At 42.8% G+C, this 23,221-nt stretch overlaps 1 protein-coding gene across 1 annotated transcript in view; it reads right to left on the reverse strand.

Moving 5' to 3' along the window:
• ST3GAL5 (ST3 beta-galactoside alpha-2,3-sialyltransferase 5) overlaps window positions 1–23,221 on the reverse strand; it is a 130,228-nt gene that overhangs the window by 46,107 nt on the left and 60,900 nt on the right. Inside the window, exon 3 of the mRNA XM_089692294.1 lies at window positions 7,850–7,955. Within this exon, the coding sequence (XP_089548420.1) occupies window positions 7,850–7,955 (106 nt within the window). The remainder of the gene's footprint in view (window positions 1–7,849; window positions 7,956–23,221) is intronic.

Raw genomic sequence — 23,221 nt, forward strand, 5'->3', positions numbered from 1 at the left:
GGTGGGGTTGCTTTCCTCTGAATTAACTGTGGGTATTGGACTGTATGTATTTGTTTTCTTTTTTCTCTCCCTTTTATTGGTTGAACTAGATGTTTTTCTTCATCCAGGCTATGTAATGTGGCTGAAATATTTTAAGGAGGAAGACAAACTTGTTAACTTGTATAATGACCAAGAAATTGTTAATACTACTGCCCTTTTTAATACTCAATGTGGTTTGTGGAAGTGGGTAGTGCAATGAGACATCTTCGACTGCCCATTGTACTCGTATAATGATCAGGGAACTAGATTATTATTATTATACAGTATTTATATAGCGCCAACAGTTTGCTCAGCGCTGTACATTACAATGGGAGACAGTACAGTAACAATACAATTCGATACACGAGGGGTTCGAGGGCCCTGCCCCTTGAAGCTTACAATCTAAGAGGGAGGGGATAGTGGTACGGGAGGAAATAGTTGTGGGGGATGGAGTGGTAGGAAGAGTGGAGGAGATCGGCAATTAGCTGAGGGCGGGGTAGGCTTCCCTGAAGAGATGGGTTTTCAGGATGCGTCTAAAGAAGAGGAGAGTAGGTGATAGTCTGATGGATTAGGGTAGGGAGTTCCAGAGGATGGGAGAAGCCCTGGAGAAGTCCTGGAGACGGGCATGGGAGGAGGAGACCAGGGAACTAGAGAGTAGGAGGTCTTGTGAGGAGCGGAGAGTACATTTTGGGTGGTATTTGGATATCAGGTCGGTGATGTAGTTTGGGGCAGTATTATGAACAGCTTTGTACGTCAATGTTAGCATTTTGAATTTTGTCTGTTGGGCAATCGGAAGCCAGTGGAGGGATTGGCAGAGGGGGGTGGTGGATACGGAGCGGTTAGTAAGGTATAGGAGTCTGGCCGTGGTATTCAGGATAGACTGAAGCGGGGATAGCCTGTGGCAAGGTAAGCCGGTGAGGAGGGAGTTATAGTAGTCAAGTCATGATATGATAAGGGAGTGAATGAGTTGATAGTAGTTTCCGGGGTTAGGAACGTACGTATTTTGAAGATGTTGCGGAGGTGGAGTCTACATGAGTTTGTCAGTGATTGGACCTGGGGCTGGAAAGACAGATTGGATTGTATGGCACAGTTACTATTTTAATGACTGGTTATTTCCTGCACTGCACTGTTTTTCATGATTGGTGATCAGGTAGTGCAGCTATTCACACATATGTTTCTTGAAGTGGATTGGAAAACTGTCCTATATTGGGAAATGCTGTGCTTGAGAATTCTTTCCCCTAATATGTAATGTTAAAAATTAAGAAACTCTGTTTCATTTTCAGAAGTGATTATTAATAGCAAACTTTCAGTTGAGAATGTAGTATAATCAAAGGGTTGGTCCACCAAAATCTGGTTTGGGTGCATGCCAAAAAGATGAATCACTGACCATTTCTATCTGTTAGGGACTTTTGCACCAAGTTCCCAGTTCTGCCTGTCTATTAACAAATGAGAGCCTCAGGCAAAAAATAGAAATGCGGTAATAGATACTGTATGTCAAGTTTCATTATGTATAGTTCTAAATGTGCCATTTGAAGGACAAAACCATGGCTAACTAGGTTCCTGTCTGCAGTATGAGCTGAAGCTTTTGCACGCAATGCAATTCCATCCAGAAATGGCACCTCCAATCCATAGGTCTTGGTAAGAATGTCCTGACTTGGTAAGAGATGGTTTCAAACCTTTGGTGCAAAACCACCATGACTGAAAGCCTAGGCAAAGATCATATGGTCTCTGGTTACTATACATCTTTATAGACTACAAAGGATCTATGGTTTCCAAGCAGACCAACCCTATTTGGTAGATTTGCAGTGAAATCAGAAGCTAAGCAAGTGACTATCACTATACAGCAATACTAAGCAAGAAGCAGAACCATATGCAATATGGCTGTCCAATGCGGACAAGTAATTACAAACTGACCACCAATGTAAGGGGCATTCTTACAACTGACCTCAAATTTAGGGGGCATTCTTCCCACTGATCACAAATGTAAGGGACATTCTGTTCGCTAGCCACTAATATAAGGGGAATTCTTCCCAATGACCAGCAATGTAAGGGTCATTGTTCCCTCTGACCACCAATGAAAGGAGGCATTGCTCTACTGACCACCAATGTAAGGGACATTTTTCCTCTCACTGAACATAAAAGTAGGAATGAACTTCTCTCTTACCAACCATAATGTAAGGGTGCTTTTCACCCAATGACACCAATGTAAGAGTGCCTTTCACCTACAGACCACCAATGTAAGCAGCCATTTCTCTACTGAACCGCAATATAAGGAAGTCAGTTTTTCTTCTGGTCATAAATCATTTTTTCATTTTGATTTTGTGATTATCACTCAAACTTATTTTATCATACAGTGAAGGTGGTGTTAAAAATAATCCACCTTGGATATCATATATTCTAGGTATGCCATATTCTTTAATATTTTATAATTATATCTAAAACATACAATTTTGTAGGGATTTCCCGAAACTGGAGAATTACTTCAATGGGGTAAAAAAGTTGAGAAAGGCTGGTTGAAGGTCTACGTCGGCCTTTTTCAGCCAGAGTGTTCCAACATCCTGAGGTGCCTTTCAGGTTTCTTCAGGGGTGCCTTGGCAAAATGCCTATAAAAAGCCCAAAAATTGTATACAAGCCAGTGGGTGGAACAAGCCTGCCTTTTAGTTACACAAAGCCACAGGCTTTCATTGTGCACCATTCACCTTTCTGGCAGTCAGTATCCTAACAACCAATGATGTCATTGGTTAATAAAGAGGATGTCAGGCAAAGGATGCATAAAGCATCCTTGTTTGTGTCTCCCCTGCCCCTCTCCATCAGCACTGGGGTCACATTAGCTGGGAAAGGGAGAGAAACTGAGGTAGAAGAGAAACATTGGCATACTAGGCAGTACCAGTGTGCAAACATGTGTTTGCTTTGGAAGAATAAATCGGCTTTAATGTTGGATGTCCTACGTGGCTGATGATATTGTATTATGTAAAACTATTAGTTTATTTTTTTACATTTTAGAATGGAGCTCCTCAAGATGTGCAGGATTTTAAAGGGTGCCGCGACAGAAAAATATTGAGAAACATTGGTCTAGATCAACTGCTGGGATATGTAGGACAGTTTTTTAATTTCACTGCCAGTGCCACTTTTTTGGTACCAATACCTAATGTACATATTTTCTTGCACTCAAATGACCTACTCCTGTGCTAGTGCCTGCCATGTGCTGTAAACAATGAGATGTGAAGGATTATGATCCTCGATCACTATGAAGTGCAGACACGCTGTGATAAGCTCAACCAACGGGCAAACTAGACCTTTCAGTAGTTTTACCAGTCTAGACTAATACATTCTGGACATGTAACAGTATAAAGCAATATTATCAATGTTGGCAAAATGTTATTTTTGAGCTCTAGTCCAACAACTTTCTAGGTGGAGATGCTGCCACCAATCTGCTGCAGGCAGTAGGAAACATTTCCTCAGTCTCTTTCCCCCAGAAATGAAGAAGAGAGGGGTGCCAAACTAAGTGCAGCATTAAAAGTTAGTTTAATAGGCAAGGTAAACAAAATCAACTCACTAGACGTGAATTTTGGTCAGGCATATCACTCAGAAACGTCATCCTGTATAGGTGTCAAGGTCCTACCTTTTCCCTGAGGTTATGTTACTCCATGTGCTGGCGTCCATCTTGGATTCTGCTGTGCATGGTGGGAATCCTTTTATGCCTTCAGGTCTCTGTGGTCCATCCCCCAGAGGGGTGTGGCTGATGACATATAAGCCTGTGGCCCGCACATGCTCTTTGCACTTGTGTCTTGTGTCTTTGTGTTGCTATTACTCTGTTCTGACTCTCGTGACTCTCCTGCTATCTGATTCGGCTTGTGACTCGACTATTCTTTGTATTCTCCTTTGATCTGACCCTCTGTTGCTGAACCCGGCTCGTGACCCGTGATTCTCGTCTGCTGTCCTGTACTGTTTTGTCCTGTTGTTGTTGACCCGGCTTGTCTGACTACTCTTTTGTCTCTTCCACCAGCTACACGCCATTGGCGGCGGCCATTACCGCAGCTGAGGTGTCTCGGGGGCCGCGACCTGGTTCCTGGCTGCGTCAAGTCCATCCCCACCATCAGGGGCCCTGGTGAAGGGCAGCCTGGGACTTAGACTCCGCGCCCTGAGGGACTTCGGTCTGTGGGTGGTGGTTGTCGTCAGCCAGTGCATTACATTGTTAGGCCTGCCTGTCCGTTCCTCGGCCCCTGCCCTGACAATAGGTACCGGGAGCCGATGGAGGAGCAGAGGCAGCGTGAAACCGGAGCTGTGGCAGAACCTGGGTCTCTTGGGTGCTCAATGCTGGCTGCGGCCAGCCGCTGGAGTGGAAACCAGCTTGGAATGCAGATGGTGCCGAGGTGGACATGACGTCACACGTTGGAGCGTGGTGCCGCAAAAAGGGGGCAGTAACGCGTTTCGAAGCGTAAGCTTCTTCCTCAGACCTCACATTTTTGTAAATATTTTATTATATATTTTCATGTGACAACACTGAAGAAATTACACAAAAATGTGAGGGGTGTACTTACTTCTGTGAGATACTGTACATATTTGAGGTTTCACAGATACAAGACCTGCAATAGAGAGCTGTAGCTTCCTTCTAGGTGCTGACCTCAAACATCTAGAGAGAACAACTGTATCCAGACAAGTATTGGGACCTCTTTACAGGATAGTCTTACAGAACACAAGCGTAAAGCTGGGCCATTACAGGCTAACTCCAGCTGTTTATCACTTTAAATAGTTTGGGCAAAGCTAGCCTAAATGAACTTAGAAATGTGCCCACTGTCAGCACTCTATAAACTGTATCAACTACATACAGTATACAGCACCGTGTTTCAGCAGTGGGCCATGGATTTCCCATCCTATTCCCAAAACAAAATTGAGGCAGGCTGAGCCCTGATCACCCATTCAGAAGAAGTCTTGGAAGTGCTGTTGCCGGAATGAAGGCCATCAATTCTAGGTCATCTACAGTTGGCCATACACTGATCGAAATTCAGCCGCTTCAGCAGGGACCAGATGTATATTTCAATCAGTGCGTGGCAGTCCCTGCTCGTTTGATCGATAGCCCGATGGCTGAAAGAAGAAACAGTGTATGGCCAGCTTTAGTCGACAGGGCATAAAGGAACCAGTGTCTCGCAGAACTGAATCCTGCATTTTAAATGCTAACCTGACAATAGCAGCTCCTTTATTTTTATCCAGACGGTTTCCCTTTCGAGGAAACCTGAGATGTAAAACATATGGTGGCAGCCACTGCTGACCTCCCTATCTGGAAATGCTGGTTATCTGCTTCAAAACTTTCCCAGTTACTGATCAAGAACAAGTACAAAGACTCGATACCATAAATGTCCAAATAGCAAAAATAGTCAGCACTACAGGAGGTAGAGACTTCAAATTTTTATTGAGGTCTTAGAAAAGACAAATATACTTGGAAGAGAAATAAAAAACATAGAAGCACCAACATTTATATGGGACACTACGGTTCCCTTTCTGGTCTTTAACCTTGAAAATGAGGACCACAGTGCCTCAAAAACGTCATCCTTTTGTAGGTGTTTTCTATTTGAGTCCTGTTGTCTTTTCTACCAAGGCCTCAGTAAAGATATGAGGTCTTCACTTCATAGAGTGCTGGCCATTTTCTGGATCAGTGATGCAGTTTCAAAGCAAGAGATGGCAGGGCAACTAAGATTTTCAGCAGGCCACCTCACAGCCCTTTAGGTGGGGTTCATTACAGGGAGGCAAAGCGGCTTTCCGATCACGTGACTGATGTGATTGGCTCTCACAGCAGTCACATTATTGGGTGTCCATCCCTTTTGGTTCCCAATCAGAAGCTGTGACTGAGAGAGGTCCTCCACAGCTCGATTAATGTGCCGTAAGGGTGCTTCCAGCACACAATCTTAGACCGCCATGGATGACTGGGTCAGAGCATCTCCAAAACTGCAGCTCCTGTGGTATGTTCCTGGTCTGCAGTGGTCAGGACCTACGAAAAGTGGTCCAAGGAGGGAAAACCAGCAACTGGGTCATGGGCGGCCAAAACTCACTGATGCACGTGGGAAACGATGGCTGGTCTGTGTTGTCAGATCCAACAGAAGAGTTACAGCTCAAATTGCTAAGGTTGCTGGTCCTGACAGGTGTAAGAACACACAGTGAAATGCAGTTTATTGTGTATGGGGCTGCAGAACCAGTCAGGGTGTCCATGCTGACACGTGTCCACATCCTAAAAGTGAGTACAATGGACATGTGAGCATCAAAACTGGCCACAGGAGCAATGGAAGAAGGTGTCTTCGAAGTGTTTTCTTGGTCTCCAAATTCTTCAGATCTCAGCCCAACCGGGCATACATGGAGTCCCAACTTTTCCATTTAAAGGATCTACTACTGATGGTTTGGTGCTAGTTACCACAGCATACCTTCAGAGGTCTAGTGGAGCCAATGCCTCAGTGGGTCTGGGCTGTTTTGGTGACAAAAGGGGGACCTACTCAATATTAAGAGAGCGTACAGTGGTTGGGTGTTAAAGCACTCTTATCCTGCTGCCACATATATGCATTACACGGTTGGGAAGAGGTTAATGTTTCAACTGGGACTACGTTTTAGCTACTGCAACACACACTGTTACTGCATTATTGCGTTATTGCTCCTGCCCTAAATTCATCCAACCAGAAGATTAGCTTATACTACCATGTCTTTGCATTTCCTTCCCAGCCTGCTAATCTTCCAAACCTGTAGGTCCCGAGGGACAACCTGGAAAGCTGTAATTATATATATATATATAGAAAAATAACAAAGCAGTTACAGTTACACAAGAGACAGGCTCCTCAGGTTCTCCTTAATGCATCACGCCAAGGGAGGCATCTGGGGCATAACAAACACCGATCCCCTTGTGTATTCCCAGGTGAAGTGCAGAACTGTCTGATATAGAGAATGGAGAGACTCATCCAGCCTGGAAGTAAAATGATCTCTTCTCCTGCAGCTTGTCTATTGTCCTGATCGGATTTGATTACTCTGCATGATACCATATCACAACCTGGAGGGGGATCTGCAACAGACCAAGGGCAGCCCACCGTACACTTCTGCATTGAGGGATCTGTGAACACAGCCTAATACTGGATGCACTCACTTCAGGTTTATATATATATTTTTTGGCCCCCTGACTATATTTATTATTCATTTGTTTGAATTATTGAACTTTCACATTTAGATCAGATTGGCAATTACATATTAAAGTTTGTCATTGAAGAGAGCGTGCCTCCAACTTAAAAAACTGCAGGTAAAAGAAGAGAAAAAATATTTTCAAAAATGATTATTAAAAGTATTTAAAATGCTTACTTTTTTCCGTGCCATAAATTATGTGCCTTTGAGAAAATGAGACTCCACCAAGAAGAGCCAATCCCCTAGCACAGCCCCCTCTCCCCTTACATATCAATAGTCCTCTCCTCTTTTGGGAGTGTCCAAAAACTGTGCTGGCCCAGCTCCTCTGCCCCTCCCAGTGCTGGCCTTTTCTGAGTGCTGCTTAAACAACTTACCATTTGTTTACTAAATACAAGTGTGTGTGTGTGTGTGTGGGGGGACTCACTCCCACCATTACAGAAGACAAGTCACTCAAGCGAAACCTGGAAGGGACTATTGCTAACTGTATGTAGCACAGACTGCTACAGTGAATTTCTGCATCCCCCAACAGCCCTTAGGACGTGGACTATGAAGAACCAGATGTAACCAAACTGGACCACTATAAAAAGATAGTTCCTGCAGTTCAGCTTTAACAACATACTGGCCATTTTTACAATGTGCCCGAATTATAATTTGTCCCAATTTATTGAAACCATCATACCTTTATGTGATCGGGGTCCACCGCTCTCACGTCACACGTCTCTGCATCCAGGCCCACTTTGCAGATATAGAGGATGCATGTTATAAAACCTAAAAACAACATACACCTAGAAACAAAAAAGAGAAAAATAGTGCAGTTTTACACCATGTACTGTCCAATGTTCATACTTAGAGGAAATTTACAGTCTTATAACATTACATACAGTATACTGTAAAATAAATAATACATTAAAAATAAACAAAATATATAATTTTTTTCATACATGTTTAAAAAAAATCATTTTAGGCCTGAAGATGACACAAAACGTTCAAAACATATTTTCTGAAAGCAGATATCCTTAAGAATAAAATAGCGGAAGCGTTAATTCTTTTTATGTCACAGGATATTCCCGCAAAGATCTAGGAAACTAAAAAAAAACACACTACAGTGAATTTTAGGGCAAACAAAGGCAATAAATTACCCAAATTTTTGGTAAAATATAAAAGACGAGGTCACGCCGATTAATAGATAGCCAACATGCCAAACCTTAAATTTGTGTAAGCCTGCGAAATGGCAACAAAATTCAGTCCCCTATATTTTCTACATGTCTAAATTGTCCCTAGTATGTTTATGTATATGTATGAGTTGGGGACCTTAGATTGTACACTCTTTGAGGATTATATTTGGAAGCACCCTTAGCTGACTAAATTAACTGTCCAGGCGTTTCCAGGCATAACACGGGACAGATGTGAATGTAATATATATATATATATATATATATGTATATGTATATGTGTGTGTGTGTGTAAAGCGCTACGTAAATTGATGGCGCTATACAAGTACCTGAAAATAAATATATATATATATATATATATATATATATATATATATATTGCACCGCTACAGTTATTTAACAGCAAGTACGAGTACTGAAACTTTCGGTCAGGTGCTCGCAGAGACTGAATACTGATACCCTTACAGTGCAATTTGAGCCCATTCCATTGTAGGACTCTGCTTTCATAAAACATATAATATTGGGGGGGGGGATGTTAACTAATCTTCAGGTCTAAAGTCATTATTTTGTGCAAAAAAAAAAAACAAGCAAAAACGGCTCTGGCAGCAAAAGGGTTAAATGTTATTATGTGTTCAGTGTTGTCTGGGATTTATCTCATATCTCATAATTTTATTACACTAATTACTGCTCTGTTTGCAGAGTGTCTAGGGACTGTACTCATACTTAACCTCCAGCCCATTTTAGGAATGTGGCCAATAACGTGTTACTAAACTCACAACAGTAAAATTAGTCTGCATATGTAGTAAAGCATGCTTGTTATACTCGCTGTGGAAGAAGTTAATCCTCTGCATTGTGTAAAAACACTGTTTGATCCTCACTTTTCTGATCCTCCCCTTTTCCCAGTGTCCCCCTCTTATCTCCAGATAAGGCATATCATGTGGAGTCACTCTGCACATGTCAGCTTGGTGTGTATTGCTAGAGTGTTTTTTTTCTTGGGAGAGTGCATGTGGTCAGCACAGGGCCAATCCGCACTGTCCAGACAGAGGTTGGGGGTTCTGCATCCTCCTAGAGCAAAATGAAAACTCCTCCTACAGACTTTAATCAATGCTCGTCTGGCCACTGATAGAAGTCACAAGACTGCTCTAACTGCTGATGAGAAAATGTATTTAGCAGTTTATATTTACTAAAATAATTGCATTTCCATGTTCTGTGTACTGTGGGAGACTAGATATAGTGAATGCAGGGTACTGGGAGACCAGATATAGTGAATGCAGGGTACTGGGAGACCAGATATAGTGAATGCAGGGTCCTGGGAGACCAGATATAGTGAATGCAGGGTCCGGGGAGACCAGATATAGTGAATGCAGGGTCCGGGGAGACCAGATATAGTGAATGCAGGGTCCTGGGAGACCAGATATAGTGAATGCAGGGTCCGGGGAGACCAGATATAGTGAATGCAGGGTCTGGGGAGACCAGATATAGTGAATGCAGGGTACTGGGAGACCAGATATAGTGAATGCAGGGTCCTGAGAGACCAGATATAGTGAATGCAGGGTCCTGGGAGACCAGATATAGTGAATGCAGGATCCGGGAAGACCAGATATAGTGAATGCAGGGTCCGGAGAGACCAGATATAGTGAATTCAGGGTCCTGGGAGACCAGATATAGTGAATGCAGTGTCCGAAGAGACCAGATATAGTGAATGCAGGGTCCTGGGAGACCAGATATAATGAATGCAGGGTCCTGGGAGACCAGATATAGTGAATTCAGGGTCCTGGGAGACCAGATATAGTGAATGCAGGGTCCGAGGAGACCAGATATAGTGAATGCAGGGTCCGGAGAGACCAGATATAGTGAATGCAGGGTCCTGGGAGACCAGATATAGTGAATGCAGGGTCCTGGGAGACTAGATATAGTGAATGCAGGGTCCGGGTAGACCAGATATAGTGAATGCAGGGTCCGGGGAGACCAGATACAGTGAATGCAGGATCCTGGAAGACCAGATATAGTGAATGCGGGGTCAGGGGAGACCGCATATAGTGAATGCGGGGTCCTGGGTTTAGTAAGTACTTTATTCATTTTCATTATTCAAAGCAAACTCATCCATCCACCCATGTCTCCATGCTTTATTTAGGTAAGAAATTACTATGAAAAACACACCGTAGCTGTGAAAGCCTCTCCTTCCTTCCTCCAAATGAAAAAAAAATGCTCAGGAAGACAACTGGAATGTATGACCTAATTTTGGCCTTTTTTAGGTCAGAGACCAGGAAGCAAGTGAAAAAAAAGTTTAAAACAAGAAAATATAATATACCTTCCTATCTATTTACTATGACTAGCAGCATCAGGACACCTTGGGTCCTGCCATTCATGTGGATGTCGCTTTGACACGTACCACCTACCTAAACATTGTTGTGATGTTTTTACTGTGGTCGATATAATAAAAAGAAGATTTTAGAGCTGTGACAGTAGTGTAGATCAATTTTTCCATAAATCTTCGAGCACATGAGCAACTGTGGATTATGCACCTGCCTAGCTCTTGGGATGAGTAGTAGACGGGTAGTAGCACCTGTTTTCCTTTTTTTTGCAACTGATGAGAAAAGCAATTTAGCAGTTTATATTTACTAAAATAATTGCACTTCCATGTTCTGTGTACTATCCCAACCACGGCAATACCTGCCTAGAGTTTGCATGTTCTCCCTGTGCCTGCGTGGGTTTCCTCTGGGTACTCCAGTTTCCTCCTACACTCCAAAGACATGTAGGTTGGGGACCTTAGATTGTACACCTCTTGAGGGTTAGGGACTGATGTGAATGTACAATATATATGTAAAGCACTGCGTATACTGAGGGTGCTATATAAGTCCCTATTATAAATAGATATGAACATGCCCCATAGGAAATCATGTTAAATGGACTGTACTGCGTTTCCGCAGAAAACGCTTAGGTGTGAACCTAGGGTCATAGTCTGCAAATCCAGACATTCTGGGGGGTTTTCAGTGAATTACATTGACGTGGTATGCCTTGACAACCCATCATATTGTACACATGTAATTCTATGGTGAAACTTTGGTATAGAAATGGCCTGTGAGCCCAACAAGTCTGTCGTTGTTCACAGCTGTTATAATTAAAAGCCTGATGTTTTTAAAGCAGAGCTCCACCCAAAAAGAGAAGTTCCACTTTAAGGACTGGTCCCCCATTCCCTGTTAAGGATTGGCAACTTTGGGGAGCGGGTACCCGAAATTGACAGGTACCCGCTCCCACTCCCGCTGCGATCGTCTAGGCGATCAGAAGTGGAAGTTGTCCTCCTCCCTCCCTCCCTGTAGTCTTCTGGGACACGTGACAGGTCCCAGAAGACTACGGGGCCATTCACAAAGCGAAGTGCTATTTGCGCATGCGCAGTGAGCTCCCAGCTGTAAAGCCACAAGCTGTCTCAGCCAGGTGCCCACGCTGAAGGTGTCGGCGCCGGGAACACAGGGCGGCCGGTGTAACTTGGAGGGGGGGACACCGCGAGATCGAGGGACAGGAAAACGTCCATTTTTTAAAAGTCAGCAGCTACAGTTTTTGTAGCTGCTGACTTTTATTTTTTTATTTTCAATGGAACTTCCGCTTTAAGCTTCTGCCTGGCCCAATCTCTCGATGTTTCTACTTTGTTGTCTAGCTTTGGCCCCAGCCAATGAAGGATTTGCAGCTTACGTAATGTGCAAGTGATGTTCCCTTTTTATAGAAAAAATAGAAATCAGGAACAATCACAAAGGTTTCTTTCTGTTAGCAAACTGAGTGTGATAACAAGAGTGCCCGAACCTTGTAAATTATTATTATTATTATTATACAGTATTTATAAAGCGCCAATAGTTCGCTCAGCGCTGTACATTACAAAGGGGGACAGAACATGTGACAGAACAATACCAATACAATGCAAAACATGAGGGGATCGAGGGCCCTGCTCTTTGGAGCTTACAATCTAGGAGGGAGGGGATGGTGGTACAGGAGGAGATAGCTGTGGGGGATGGAGTGGTAGGAAGAGTGGAGGAGGTCGGCAAGTTAGCAGGGGGTGGGGTAGACTTCTCTGAAGAGATGGGTTTTCAGGGTGCGCCTAAAGGAGAGGAGAGTAGGTGATAATCTGATGAGTTGGGGCAGGGAGTTCCAGAGGATGGGTGACACCCTGGAGAAGTCCTGGAGGCGGGCATGGGCGGAGGAGACCAGGGAACTAGAGAGAAGGAGGTCTTGTGAGGAGCGGAGTGTGCGTGTTGGGTGGTACTTGGATATTAGGTCGGTGATGTAGTTCGGGGCAGTATGATGGACAGCTTTGTACGTCAGTGTTAGGATTTTGAATTTGATCCGTTGCGCAATTGGAAGCCAGTGGAGGGATTGGCAGAGGGGGGGTGGCGGAGACGGAGCGGTTGGAAAGGTGAATGAGTCTGGCAGCCGTATTCAGGATCGACTGAAGCAGGGATAGCCAGCGGCGAGGCAGGCCAGTGAGGAGGGAGTTGCAGTAGTCATAAATACTCTCTATTGCTTTGTTAAAGTGGAACTACACCCTCCTGTCCTTTACTGCCAGGGAAGCTGCCATCTTAGCCTGTTGGATCTACAGTTGCCATGATGCTGCACATGCGATCATATATGACACCAGCCATTTGATGGCTTGACAGTTCAAATTTGAACACAAGTAACTGTGACAGTTATCCATAACATGCCTCAATCGCTTTCTGACTGCATCACTTAGATGTACGGCGCGGGAAACTGGCTCTGCAGCTGGGTAGGGGGGTAGTGCGTGCCTGCTGCCCCAGCTGTGCTATCATTAGACACAGCACAAGCCTATCAGTGGGTCCCGACCCATGATTGATGGCCAAGACCTGCTGATCAGCAAAACCGAGGACAGGACAGAGCTCTGTGTATTTAAACAACACAGAGCTCTATCTTGACAGTGGGGATCAACCATTTTTTTCCCCTGCAAAGCAGGGAATAAAGAATGGCTCACCCCTTAGTAAGAGCAGCACAGAGTACACAAATCACTGTTAGGCACATAGTTAACCCTTTGATTGTACCCTAGATGTTAAAGTGATACTAAAGTCTTGATGATTTTTTTCTAAATAACAAACATGGTATAGTTACCTGCTCTGTGTAGTGGTTTTGCACAGAGCAGCCTGGATCCTCCTCTTCTCGGGTCCCCCACCAGCACTCCTGGCCCCTCCTTCCTGTTGAGTGCCCCCACATCAAGCCGCTTTGTATGGGGGCACCCAAGCACATGCGCTCCTGGGCTGCAGCTCTGCGTGTCCATTTACACACAGAGCCTAAGCCCTGCCCCATCCCCTTCCTCTCCTGATTGGCTCACTGGCTGTGATTGACAGCAGCAGGAGTCAATGGCCAATGGAGAGAAAGTCCCCGGAGAACCGAGGCTCTCATGCACATCGCTGGATCGGGATGGGGCTCAGGTAAGTGTTTGTGGGGCTGCTACACACAAGCATAGAATGCGTGAAGGTAAAAAACATTGAGTCTTTAGAAACACTGTAACCCTTTCCTAGCTAGTGTCAATAGTACAGTGTCAGTGTATATTATTAGCACTGATCACTGTATTAGTGTCATTGGTTCCCACAAAGTGTCAGTTAGTGTCAGACACTTAGGCCCCATGTACACGGGACACTTCTGAATTATCGAAACTGACTGCTGAAAAACGTAGGTTAAAAAACATCTGTTTAGCCACGTTTGCATAACATGTTTATGCGCGTTTAGAAGCGTTTTTTAAAGATAAGCACAGGAGAACCTCCCAGACGCTCAGAATGCACTGAAAAGTATTTCTTTATATATTATATTTTATTTACTTATTTAATTTATTTTAATTTATTTATTTTATTTATTTATTTTTATAATTTTTTTTTCGATTTATGCGTGTACACGTTTGTTCACATTTATATTTACTTATAGTGTACACAGAGTGATTTCACAATTCACGTGTTACTCACGATTTGAATCTGGTTTTATTTTATTTTGCACTTATTTGTTTTATTTTATTTTGCACTTATTTGGTTAAGTGTATACTTATTGGTTGATAAAGTATATACTGGTTGTTATTGAGGTAATGCACTATTTTAATTTCTTTTCTTTTTGAGGTACACACCTTATCTGGATTTATGGGAATATTGAAGTTGGACACAGAGGATTTATTTATTTGGACTTTAATTTTGTTGTATACATTGACTGACACAAAAAAGGTTTTCGTATAATATTATTTACTTTCAAGGGTGAAAGTGTGACTTTCTTAGGACTCTTTTTGGATTTCACACAGGGTAATTTTTTGTGCAATATTTATTGTAATTTTGGATGCCGAATTAATTGATTTATTTAGAGTTCAGGGGCTGCTGAAAAAAACTGCTGAACAGCTCCTAAACGTGAGTTTATCAGCCACAGTGTACATGAGCCCTTAATTTACAGAGGATGCTGGGCTTTCAAGTAAGAAAGCCCAGCACTGTCTGCATGCTTGGTCTTAGCTTCTGCAAATTTCATATCAGATGGACTTTTTTTTTTAATCAATTTCCATTTCCACTGCAATGCAGTATATTTCCTTAAACTGGCAGATACAGAAGAGTGTACAGAACAGATTGCAACTAATGCATTGCAAAGGACTGTGAAATTCCAGGAATCAATTAAGCATTTCCACATAAAGCAGTTCTAACAATAGCTGTCAGTACTGGGCACCAGTTCATGGCCAAACTATATATTGCAGAGAGTGTTCAAAGGAGAAGAGCTGAGCTGAAGTACAGGCAGAAGGGACAGCTAAAATTAGAGCAATTGTCCTTGCAGTGCTTCCATATCTCGCTCTGCTACTCCCAACCTTCCATTCTGGAACACCCAACACATGCAGAACACATGGACTAATTATAACAAAATATTACAATGTTATCTGTGTAACATTCATATATACCACTTCTCCACTTCCCCCTTGGAGGTGCCAAAACCCACATCTAATTTCAGCTTTCTGGTTGCAGTTGCAGGAAGGAAACTCTATTGCTGTCACCAGTATCAAAGTTGCCATCATGTGCTTTTAATTCCATTTTCAACAGACTTCTCCACCTGTCCTTCAGACTTTAGGGGGGCTGGACTGTGCCAAGTGGAGTAGACCCTGCTTCAGCCTTGGTGGTCAGAGGGAGGAAAAAAAACACACACAGCTCCCCTATGTTTAGTAGGAGGAAGAATAGTGCGCCATCATTGGTGTCGTTTGGAGGAATAGTGCACCATCATTGGTGTCAGTGGGAGGAATAGTGCGCCATCATTGGTGTCAGTGGGAGGAATAGTGCGCCATCATTGGTGTCAGTGGGAGGAATAGTACCCCATCATTGGTAATAGGGGAAGGAATAGTGCCCCACCATTGGTGTCAGTGAAAGGAATAGTGCCCAATCATTGAGGTCAATAGGAGAAACAGTGCCCCATGGTTGTTGTCAGTGAAAGGAATAGTGCCCAATCATTGAGGTCAGTAGGAGAAACAGTGCCCCATGGTTGTTGTCAGTGAAAGGAATAGTGCCCAATCATTGATGTCAGTAGGAGAAATAGTGCCCCATCACTGGTGTCAGTGGGAGGATTAGTGCCCAATCATTGATGTCAGTAGGAGAAATAGTGCCCCATGGTTGTTATCAGTGAAAGGAATAGTGCCAATCATTGATGTCAGTAGGAGAATCAGTGCCCCATGGTTGGTGTCAGTGGAAGGAATAGTGCCCTGGTATTGGTGTCACTGGAAGGAATAGTGCCCCGGTATTGGTGTCACTGGAAGGAAGAGTGCCCCGGTATTGGTGTCAGTGGAAGGAAGAGTGCCCCGGTATTGATGTCACTAGAAGGAATAGTGCCCCGGTATTGGTGTCACTGGAAGGAAGAGTGCCCCGGTATTGATGTCACTAGAAGGAATAGTGCCCCGGTATTGGTGTCACTGGAAGGAATAGTGCCCCATCCTTGGTATCAGTGAGAAAAATAGTCAGGACACTATCTGCCTGTGCTTGTATGGATTTACTCTGGGCATTCTGGTTTCCTCCCACACTCCAAAGACATGCTAGTAGGATAATTTGATCCTGATGTGTATGCATGTGAGATAGGGACCTTAGAGTGACTGATGGGAATGTACAGTAAATCCCTGCGTACTATAAACAGTACAGTGTTTATATAGTATGCAGAGTACCCAGACCCATTCACATTACTATCTGTCCCCCAGAGAAGCTTGCAATTGGAATTTCCCACCCACACACAGTGGGAGTGATTTGGGAGGATGCCATTTGGCTTTACAGTATTTTTATGTGATTTATACTATTGGAGTTGTAGTCAACCTTTACACAATTGTAAACACAGCAGACACAAGTACACCTATTACCTTACCAAGTGACCAATGCTGTGTCCCTCTCTGATTCAGATTCACTTTGTACCATGGACCAGACTTTGCCTGTTTTAATGGAAAAATTTCACTAACTGCCTGTCCAATAAAAGCTCTGTTATTGGCTGCTGAGACATTTTCTCGGTGGTAGTTGGTAGAGGCAGAATAGCAGTTGGTTGAGCTTAGCAAAGAAGTCATAAATTGGACCCTCAGGACGTCATCCCGTAGAGTATAAAATAAATTACAGGCTCACTTTAATGTTAGGAGTGCTTATTCCATCCAAGGTGGAATGGCCTGTTATATACCAGATCCAAAAATGCAGGAAGACGGACAGATGTCAAGAATGGACTAGCATTGCATTTCTGGGGACTGGAAAACAGAGATAAGAGTGTTCCATTAAACGAATATCATTCTCTAACCTCAATCAGTCAACACTATGACCTGCTTTCCTAGCAACAAGAGATTACGTAACATGCAAATCCGTATTTTCCTGTACTTGTCACATGTTACGTATCTGCAAGATTAGATCAGATGTGCAATGTGATCACTCCTTAGACTACAATGAACTTTGTGAAAAATCCATTCTTATCTAGACTGCTGCCAAGAAACTGACTCGTGCAGCTCGACATCGAACAATCATTTTCACATGTTCACATTTCCTGTGCTGGAGGCATGTGAAGATTGGAAGCATGACAACCAGATTCACATTTGCAATTAAGGGGGGGGGACTTGATTCATCAAATGCTGGAGAGACCTTACAGGTATCAAATTTTGGCAGTGTCCTCCTTAAAGCGGAACTGAACTGTATCTGAACACCACGAAACGGAAAACGCTGCTTAACCACTTCAGCTCCGGAAGGTTTTACCCCCTTCATGAGCAGGCCATTTTTTCCTTTTTAGTACTGCGCTACTTTAACTGGGTATTGTCTGCTCATGCAACGTTGTACCCAAAAAAATGTATAACACTTTTTTCACACAAATAGAGCTTTCTTTTGGTGGTATTTGATGACCACTGGGTTTTTTATTTTTTGTGATATAAACGAAAATTTTGAAAAAAGAAAAACAATATTTTTTTTAACTTTCTGCTATAAAACATCCAATAAAAAATGTAAAAAAAATCTACCAGTAATTTCTTTATAAATTTTGGCCAAAATCTATTCTGCTGCATCTTTGGTAGAAAAAAATCCCAGTAAGTGTATGTTAACCACTTGACAACCGGGCTATAGCTGAATGATGGCTACAGCGTGGTTGTCCAGTTCTGGGAGGGTGTCATATGATGTCCTCCCAGAATGTTCCTCTGACGCACCCCCAGCGGCGCACACCCGGCACTGTCTGTGATCGCTGTGTCCTACAGATCACATGATAAGGTAAACGGCCAATCACAGCGGCCTTTTACCACATAATCAGCTGTGTCCAATGACACAGCTTATCACAAAGTAAATACAGTTGTTGGTTATCGGCAGCACGTTCCTCACACTGTTCCTCACGCTGTCACGTCGATAACCAGCAAGTGTCACAGAGCACATCTGCACTGATAATCAGGGCAGCCCCAAAAGTGCCCAACAATGGTGCCCATCAGTGCCACCCATCAGTACACATCAGTGCCCATCAGTGCAGCCAATTAGTGCCCAGCAGTGATGACATTCAGTGCCCAGCAGTGACATCAGTTAGTGCCCATCAGTGCAGCATCATCAGTACCTATTCATCAATTCCCACCAGTGCCGCCTCCTCAGCGCAGCCTATCAGTGCCTATCAGTGCAGCCTTATCAGTGCAGCCTCATCAATGCACATCAGTGAAGAAGAAAATTTACCTGTTTTCAAATTTTTAGAATAGAAACAAAGAAAAAACCATTTCTCTTTTAATTTTATGCTTTTTTCATTTATAGTGCAAAAAATAAACTCAGTGGTGATTTAATACCACCAAAAGAAAGCTCTATTTATGTGAAAATTTAAAAAAAAAAATTTAATTTGGGTACAGCGTTGCATGACTACGCAATTGTCATTCAAAGTGCAACAGCGCTGAAAGTTGAAAATTGGCCTGGGCAGGAAGGAGGTAAAAGTGCCCGGTTGGAAAGTATTTAATTGGTTTGTGTGAAAGTTTTAGCATCTGTAAACTTTGGTGTAAATATATTGGAATTTCTATTTTTTTTTTAATACTACTAATGGCGGTCATCAGCGACTTATAATGGGACTGCGATAGTGCGGCGGGCAATCTGACACTAACTGACACAGGGCAAACGAAATAAATGACATTGACATCTTCAGTGACACAAATACAGTGATCAGTGATAATACTATACACTGTCACTGTACTAATGACACTGGCTGAGAAGGATACCTTATAGTGAGGCTCCAAGCTGTGGATGGAAGGAAAAGGCTACCCCACTGACATGGGAGAAGGGGGGGGGCATGAGTCCGAGCAATTCCAGTGTCAGCCAATACAAGTGAAGGGATGGACGCTGCTCAACCGATCGCAGGAATCCAATGTTAAGGAATGACTTCAGCTGTCGTTCGGGCCATGCCCGCTGAGGCCATTCCTTAACATTGGGCTCCTGAGGTCGGTTGAGCAGCGTCCATCCCTTCACTTGTATTGGCTGAGAAGGGATTAACATCTAGGGTGATCAAAGGGTTAAATGTGTGCCTAGCTATTTGTAATGTGTGCATTATATGTGTAATGTGTGCATTATGTGCTGCTTTTACTAACAGATCTCTTTGTTTCTCATCCCCGATGATAAGAAACCGAGAGATGTCGATTGTCAACACAGACCTCCGGGCTGTGATTGGTCACAGCTGATCAGCAGGTCAAAGTGTGATAGCACTGAAAGGTGAAAATTGGCCTGGGCAGGAAGGGGGTGAAAGTGTCCGGACTTGAAGTGGTTAAATGAGGTCTTTTTTTTCCTTTGACTCAGCATTAAACCTGCAGCCAAGATGCCATATTCAGAGACTGAGATCATGCAGGATTTGCTTGCTTCAGCAGAGAGAAGAACAGAGAACCCACCAGGCTGCTGTATTTTCCCTGAATGTTGTCAGTGCAGGCACCTATTATCTCTATCCACCTATTCTGTTTTAACCCAACACAGTTTTATTCTCCTTACCAAGAGATCTCCCAACATGTTGATAAAGCAGTGGCACATCTACATGGACAGTTGATCACTCTTCAGAGGAAGTGAGCAATCTGTGACCCCTGTTAAATATAAACTCTGCTGTGACAAAGATGAAATCAACAAAGTATCGATTGACACTGGGAGAGGTGAATAACATGCCGTGCAGTACCTGATACTCCCAAAGCATGTGTTTGTGCACATGCTACATAATTGCTTAAAGGATTACTAAATCCATAACAGTACAATCAACCTGTATATGCAGTAAAGCATGCTTGTTATACTCACTGTGGAACCTAAGGGGTTAATCCTCTGCATTGTGTAAAGAGTATGTTTGATCCTGACTTCTCTGCTCCTCCTCTTAAGATAAGACAGACTGAACCCATAGCCCTTCTGCACATGCTCAGTTTAGTGTGTTTTGCTACAGGTTTTTTTTTTCTTGGGAGAGTGCATGTGATCAGCACAGGGCCAATCAGCACTCTCCAGACAGAGGGTCAGGGGTTTTGCATCCTCCTAGAGCAGAAAGAAAATTAAACCAGCCATGACCAGGTGCTCCTCACAAGATTCCTGACAAAGGAGTGACAATAATTATCAGAAGAGTTGTTCAAGAGCCAAAGACCACTTGTGGAGAGCTTCAGAAAGACCTGGAATTAGCAGGTACCATTGTTTCAAAGAAAACAATAAGTAATGCACTCAACCGCCATGGCCTATATGCACACTCAACACGCAAAACTCCATTGCTGAACAAAAAGCATGTTGAAGCTTGTTTGATCTGACGGGAACATGCAAGGAAAATAAAAAAATGCATTTTTACTTGCACATGATTGGTTGATAGAAATCAGCTGAGCTTCGCCACATTTCAGAGCTTCCCCTCAGACTTAGAGCAACTGCACTTGCAGTGCACAGACTATTTGCCTTTAGTAGATCAACCCCTAAGCCAAGGAAACTCCCATTTGGTTTCAAAGAAAGACAAAGCTGCTAGAATGGCCCAGCCAATCACCTGACTTAAATCCAATAGAAAATCTATGGACAGAACTAAAGATGTCTAACTTGTCTCCAGACCAGTCCACAGTGAGCACTGAGCAGTCCTGCAGGCTACGTGCAGAGCAACTCTTCTACATGGTTTGGAGTGGTGCCCAAATCAATATCCAGTCTGCAGAGAGAGGTGGAATTATGTTCTTTCCACTTCCAGATTATGGCCTCAACAGTGCTCATTTGAACATTCAGAAGCTTAGAAACCCTTCTGTAACCAATGCCATCAGTATGTTTTGCAACAATAAGGTTGCAAAGATCTTGAGGGAGCTCTTTGCTTTTACCTATCAAGAGATGTTTCTTGTGTGAAATCTTGGTAATGATACATCTTTTTATAGGCCATCAGTTGAGACTGAACCAGCTGAATTTGCACCGACAAGGGGCAGGATTGCTAATTACACTGTTCAACAGGTAAAAAGTTTTGGGCATAAAATGAGCTAATCTTACATAATTTTGGGGTGCTGAAAACGAAAATGACCCTAAAAAATGTTGATTGGCTCTATTTTCCATGATATATTCACCCATCTAATGACGTAAGCCATTCAAAATTATGATGCAACTTCAGCTGCATATTGCGCAATTGATACTGGTGACCAATAGAAAATTGGATGTATACTGAGATGATGCAATATTAGCCTTTAATTGCATCACTTCACTGCATAAAAGCTGCAGTATCTGTAGCTGATTGTAGTTCGACAGCGTCTTTACATTTCGTTTTATGCTTATATAGGCTACTCAGTAATGCCTCGAACTTGTGTGAATAAAGCAGATAATTTCTGCTATATCTGCGGTGAAATAACTTTTATCTCACAAAAAAGGAGGATAACAGGAATGATTAAGAAAGCCTACAACTTGTATTTTGGCTGCAAGATAGGAGACCAGGACAAGAGCTGGGCACCACATATATGCTGCAATTCTTGTGGGACGGTACTGGAGCAATGGTTGAATGGAAAAAAGGCATCTATGCCTTTCGCTGTGCCAATGATTTGGAGAGAGCCAACAGATCATGTTAGTAATTGTTACTTTTGTATGGTGCCTCCAATTGTAAAAGGGCTAAATAAGAAGAAAAAGTTATCTGTGCACTATCGAAATATTCCATCGGCAATACGTCCAGTTCCTCATGGAGAGCGGCTACCAATTCCTAAAGCACCAGAATCCTTCGTGGTTGAGTCAAGTGAGGAAGAACCTGAAGCGTGTAGTCACGTGCAGTTGTAAGAGATAGCCCTTTCCTCGAATACAAGAGAAAAGCCAAGAGAAGCAAAACCGACACAAACTGAAGACAAAACTAGTGAGAATCCTAAGTATTAAAATGATTCAACTTAGCTTATGGCTATAATTTTTCTTGGTAATCCTATGCAATATATTATGCCATTTAGGCTTTGTTATGTAGTCAATATCACTTGCTTTATATTTGTGGAAAGACATCTATCTATATAATTATTGTGCATTATGTAGTCATTACGCCTATAGTAGAAAACTTTCAGTTTACAGAAAAACTAGAGCCAATTGACAAATTTTATTGTTATATTTGAACTCAGAATATGAAATTCATTAAGAAATGGATCCTTTTGTTTCCAAAACTGGCAAAAAATAAAAATTTGTTGAACAGTGTTACTGATAGATTTCAGTTGGTGTCCTGGCTTTCCATGCCTTTTTGCACATCTTCATGTGTTCAATACGTTTTCCCTGCATGATTCCATTTTATTACACATAACTTAAATTTCTGAACTTATTTGTTTTGGTTTCTTTGCATTTATGGATTGCATGGGTTGTTACCGACATGTAGTGAAAACTTCATGCCAATAGCACCTTTAGAAATATATTTACTGAGAAAAATGGTGACGTGTTCAATAGCTATTTTACCTGCTGTACGTTTAGGTAATGCTTGAGTTTGATTCTGAATAATGGGAGGATTCGGCAGTTGCCAGTTTTTCAGAATACATTTTATTTTCTGCTAAGATGCAGAGGAGTTCAAGTTTAGTGGCAGTAAAACCAAAGGAGTAGAAAAGGGTTTCATCACTAAAATGAAAGAGCACTAAATGAGGGATATTTCCCAGTTGTATCCTGAAAGACTCACCATAAATCTGAATGTCTGTTGCCAAAAAAAAAAAATAAACTATATGGAGGCGAAGTCCATAGCAGTTGGTTGAGGTTTCCACAATGGTGTCCATTTTGGGCTTTTGATAAGGTGGTCCTCCCATGGGGTTCCTTGGTGGGGAATATTTAAAGCAAGATGCACCTCACTTATGATTATTTTCCTTACATGAAACCAGCCTCTCTCAACCTTTTTACCCCAAAGGAACCCCTACAATATTTTCAGGTCTCAACGAACCCCTGCTAAGATTAGTCCATTGAAAATGTCCCTTACATTGGTGATGGTCAGTGGGAAGAATGCTCCTC

The sequence above is a fragment of the Staurois parvus genome, unplaced genomic scaffold, assembly GCF_062004578.1.
Source record: "Staurois parvus isolate SC_StPar_1 unplaced genomic scaffold, SC_StPar_1.0 ptg000581l, whole genome shotgun sequence".
Lineage (NCBI taxonomy): Eukaryota > Metazoa > Chordata > Amphibia > Anura > Ranidae > Staurois > Staurois parvus.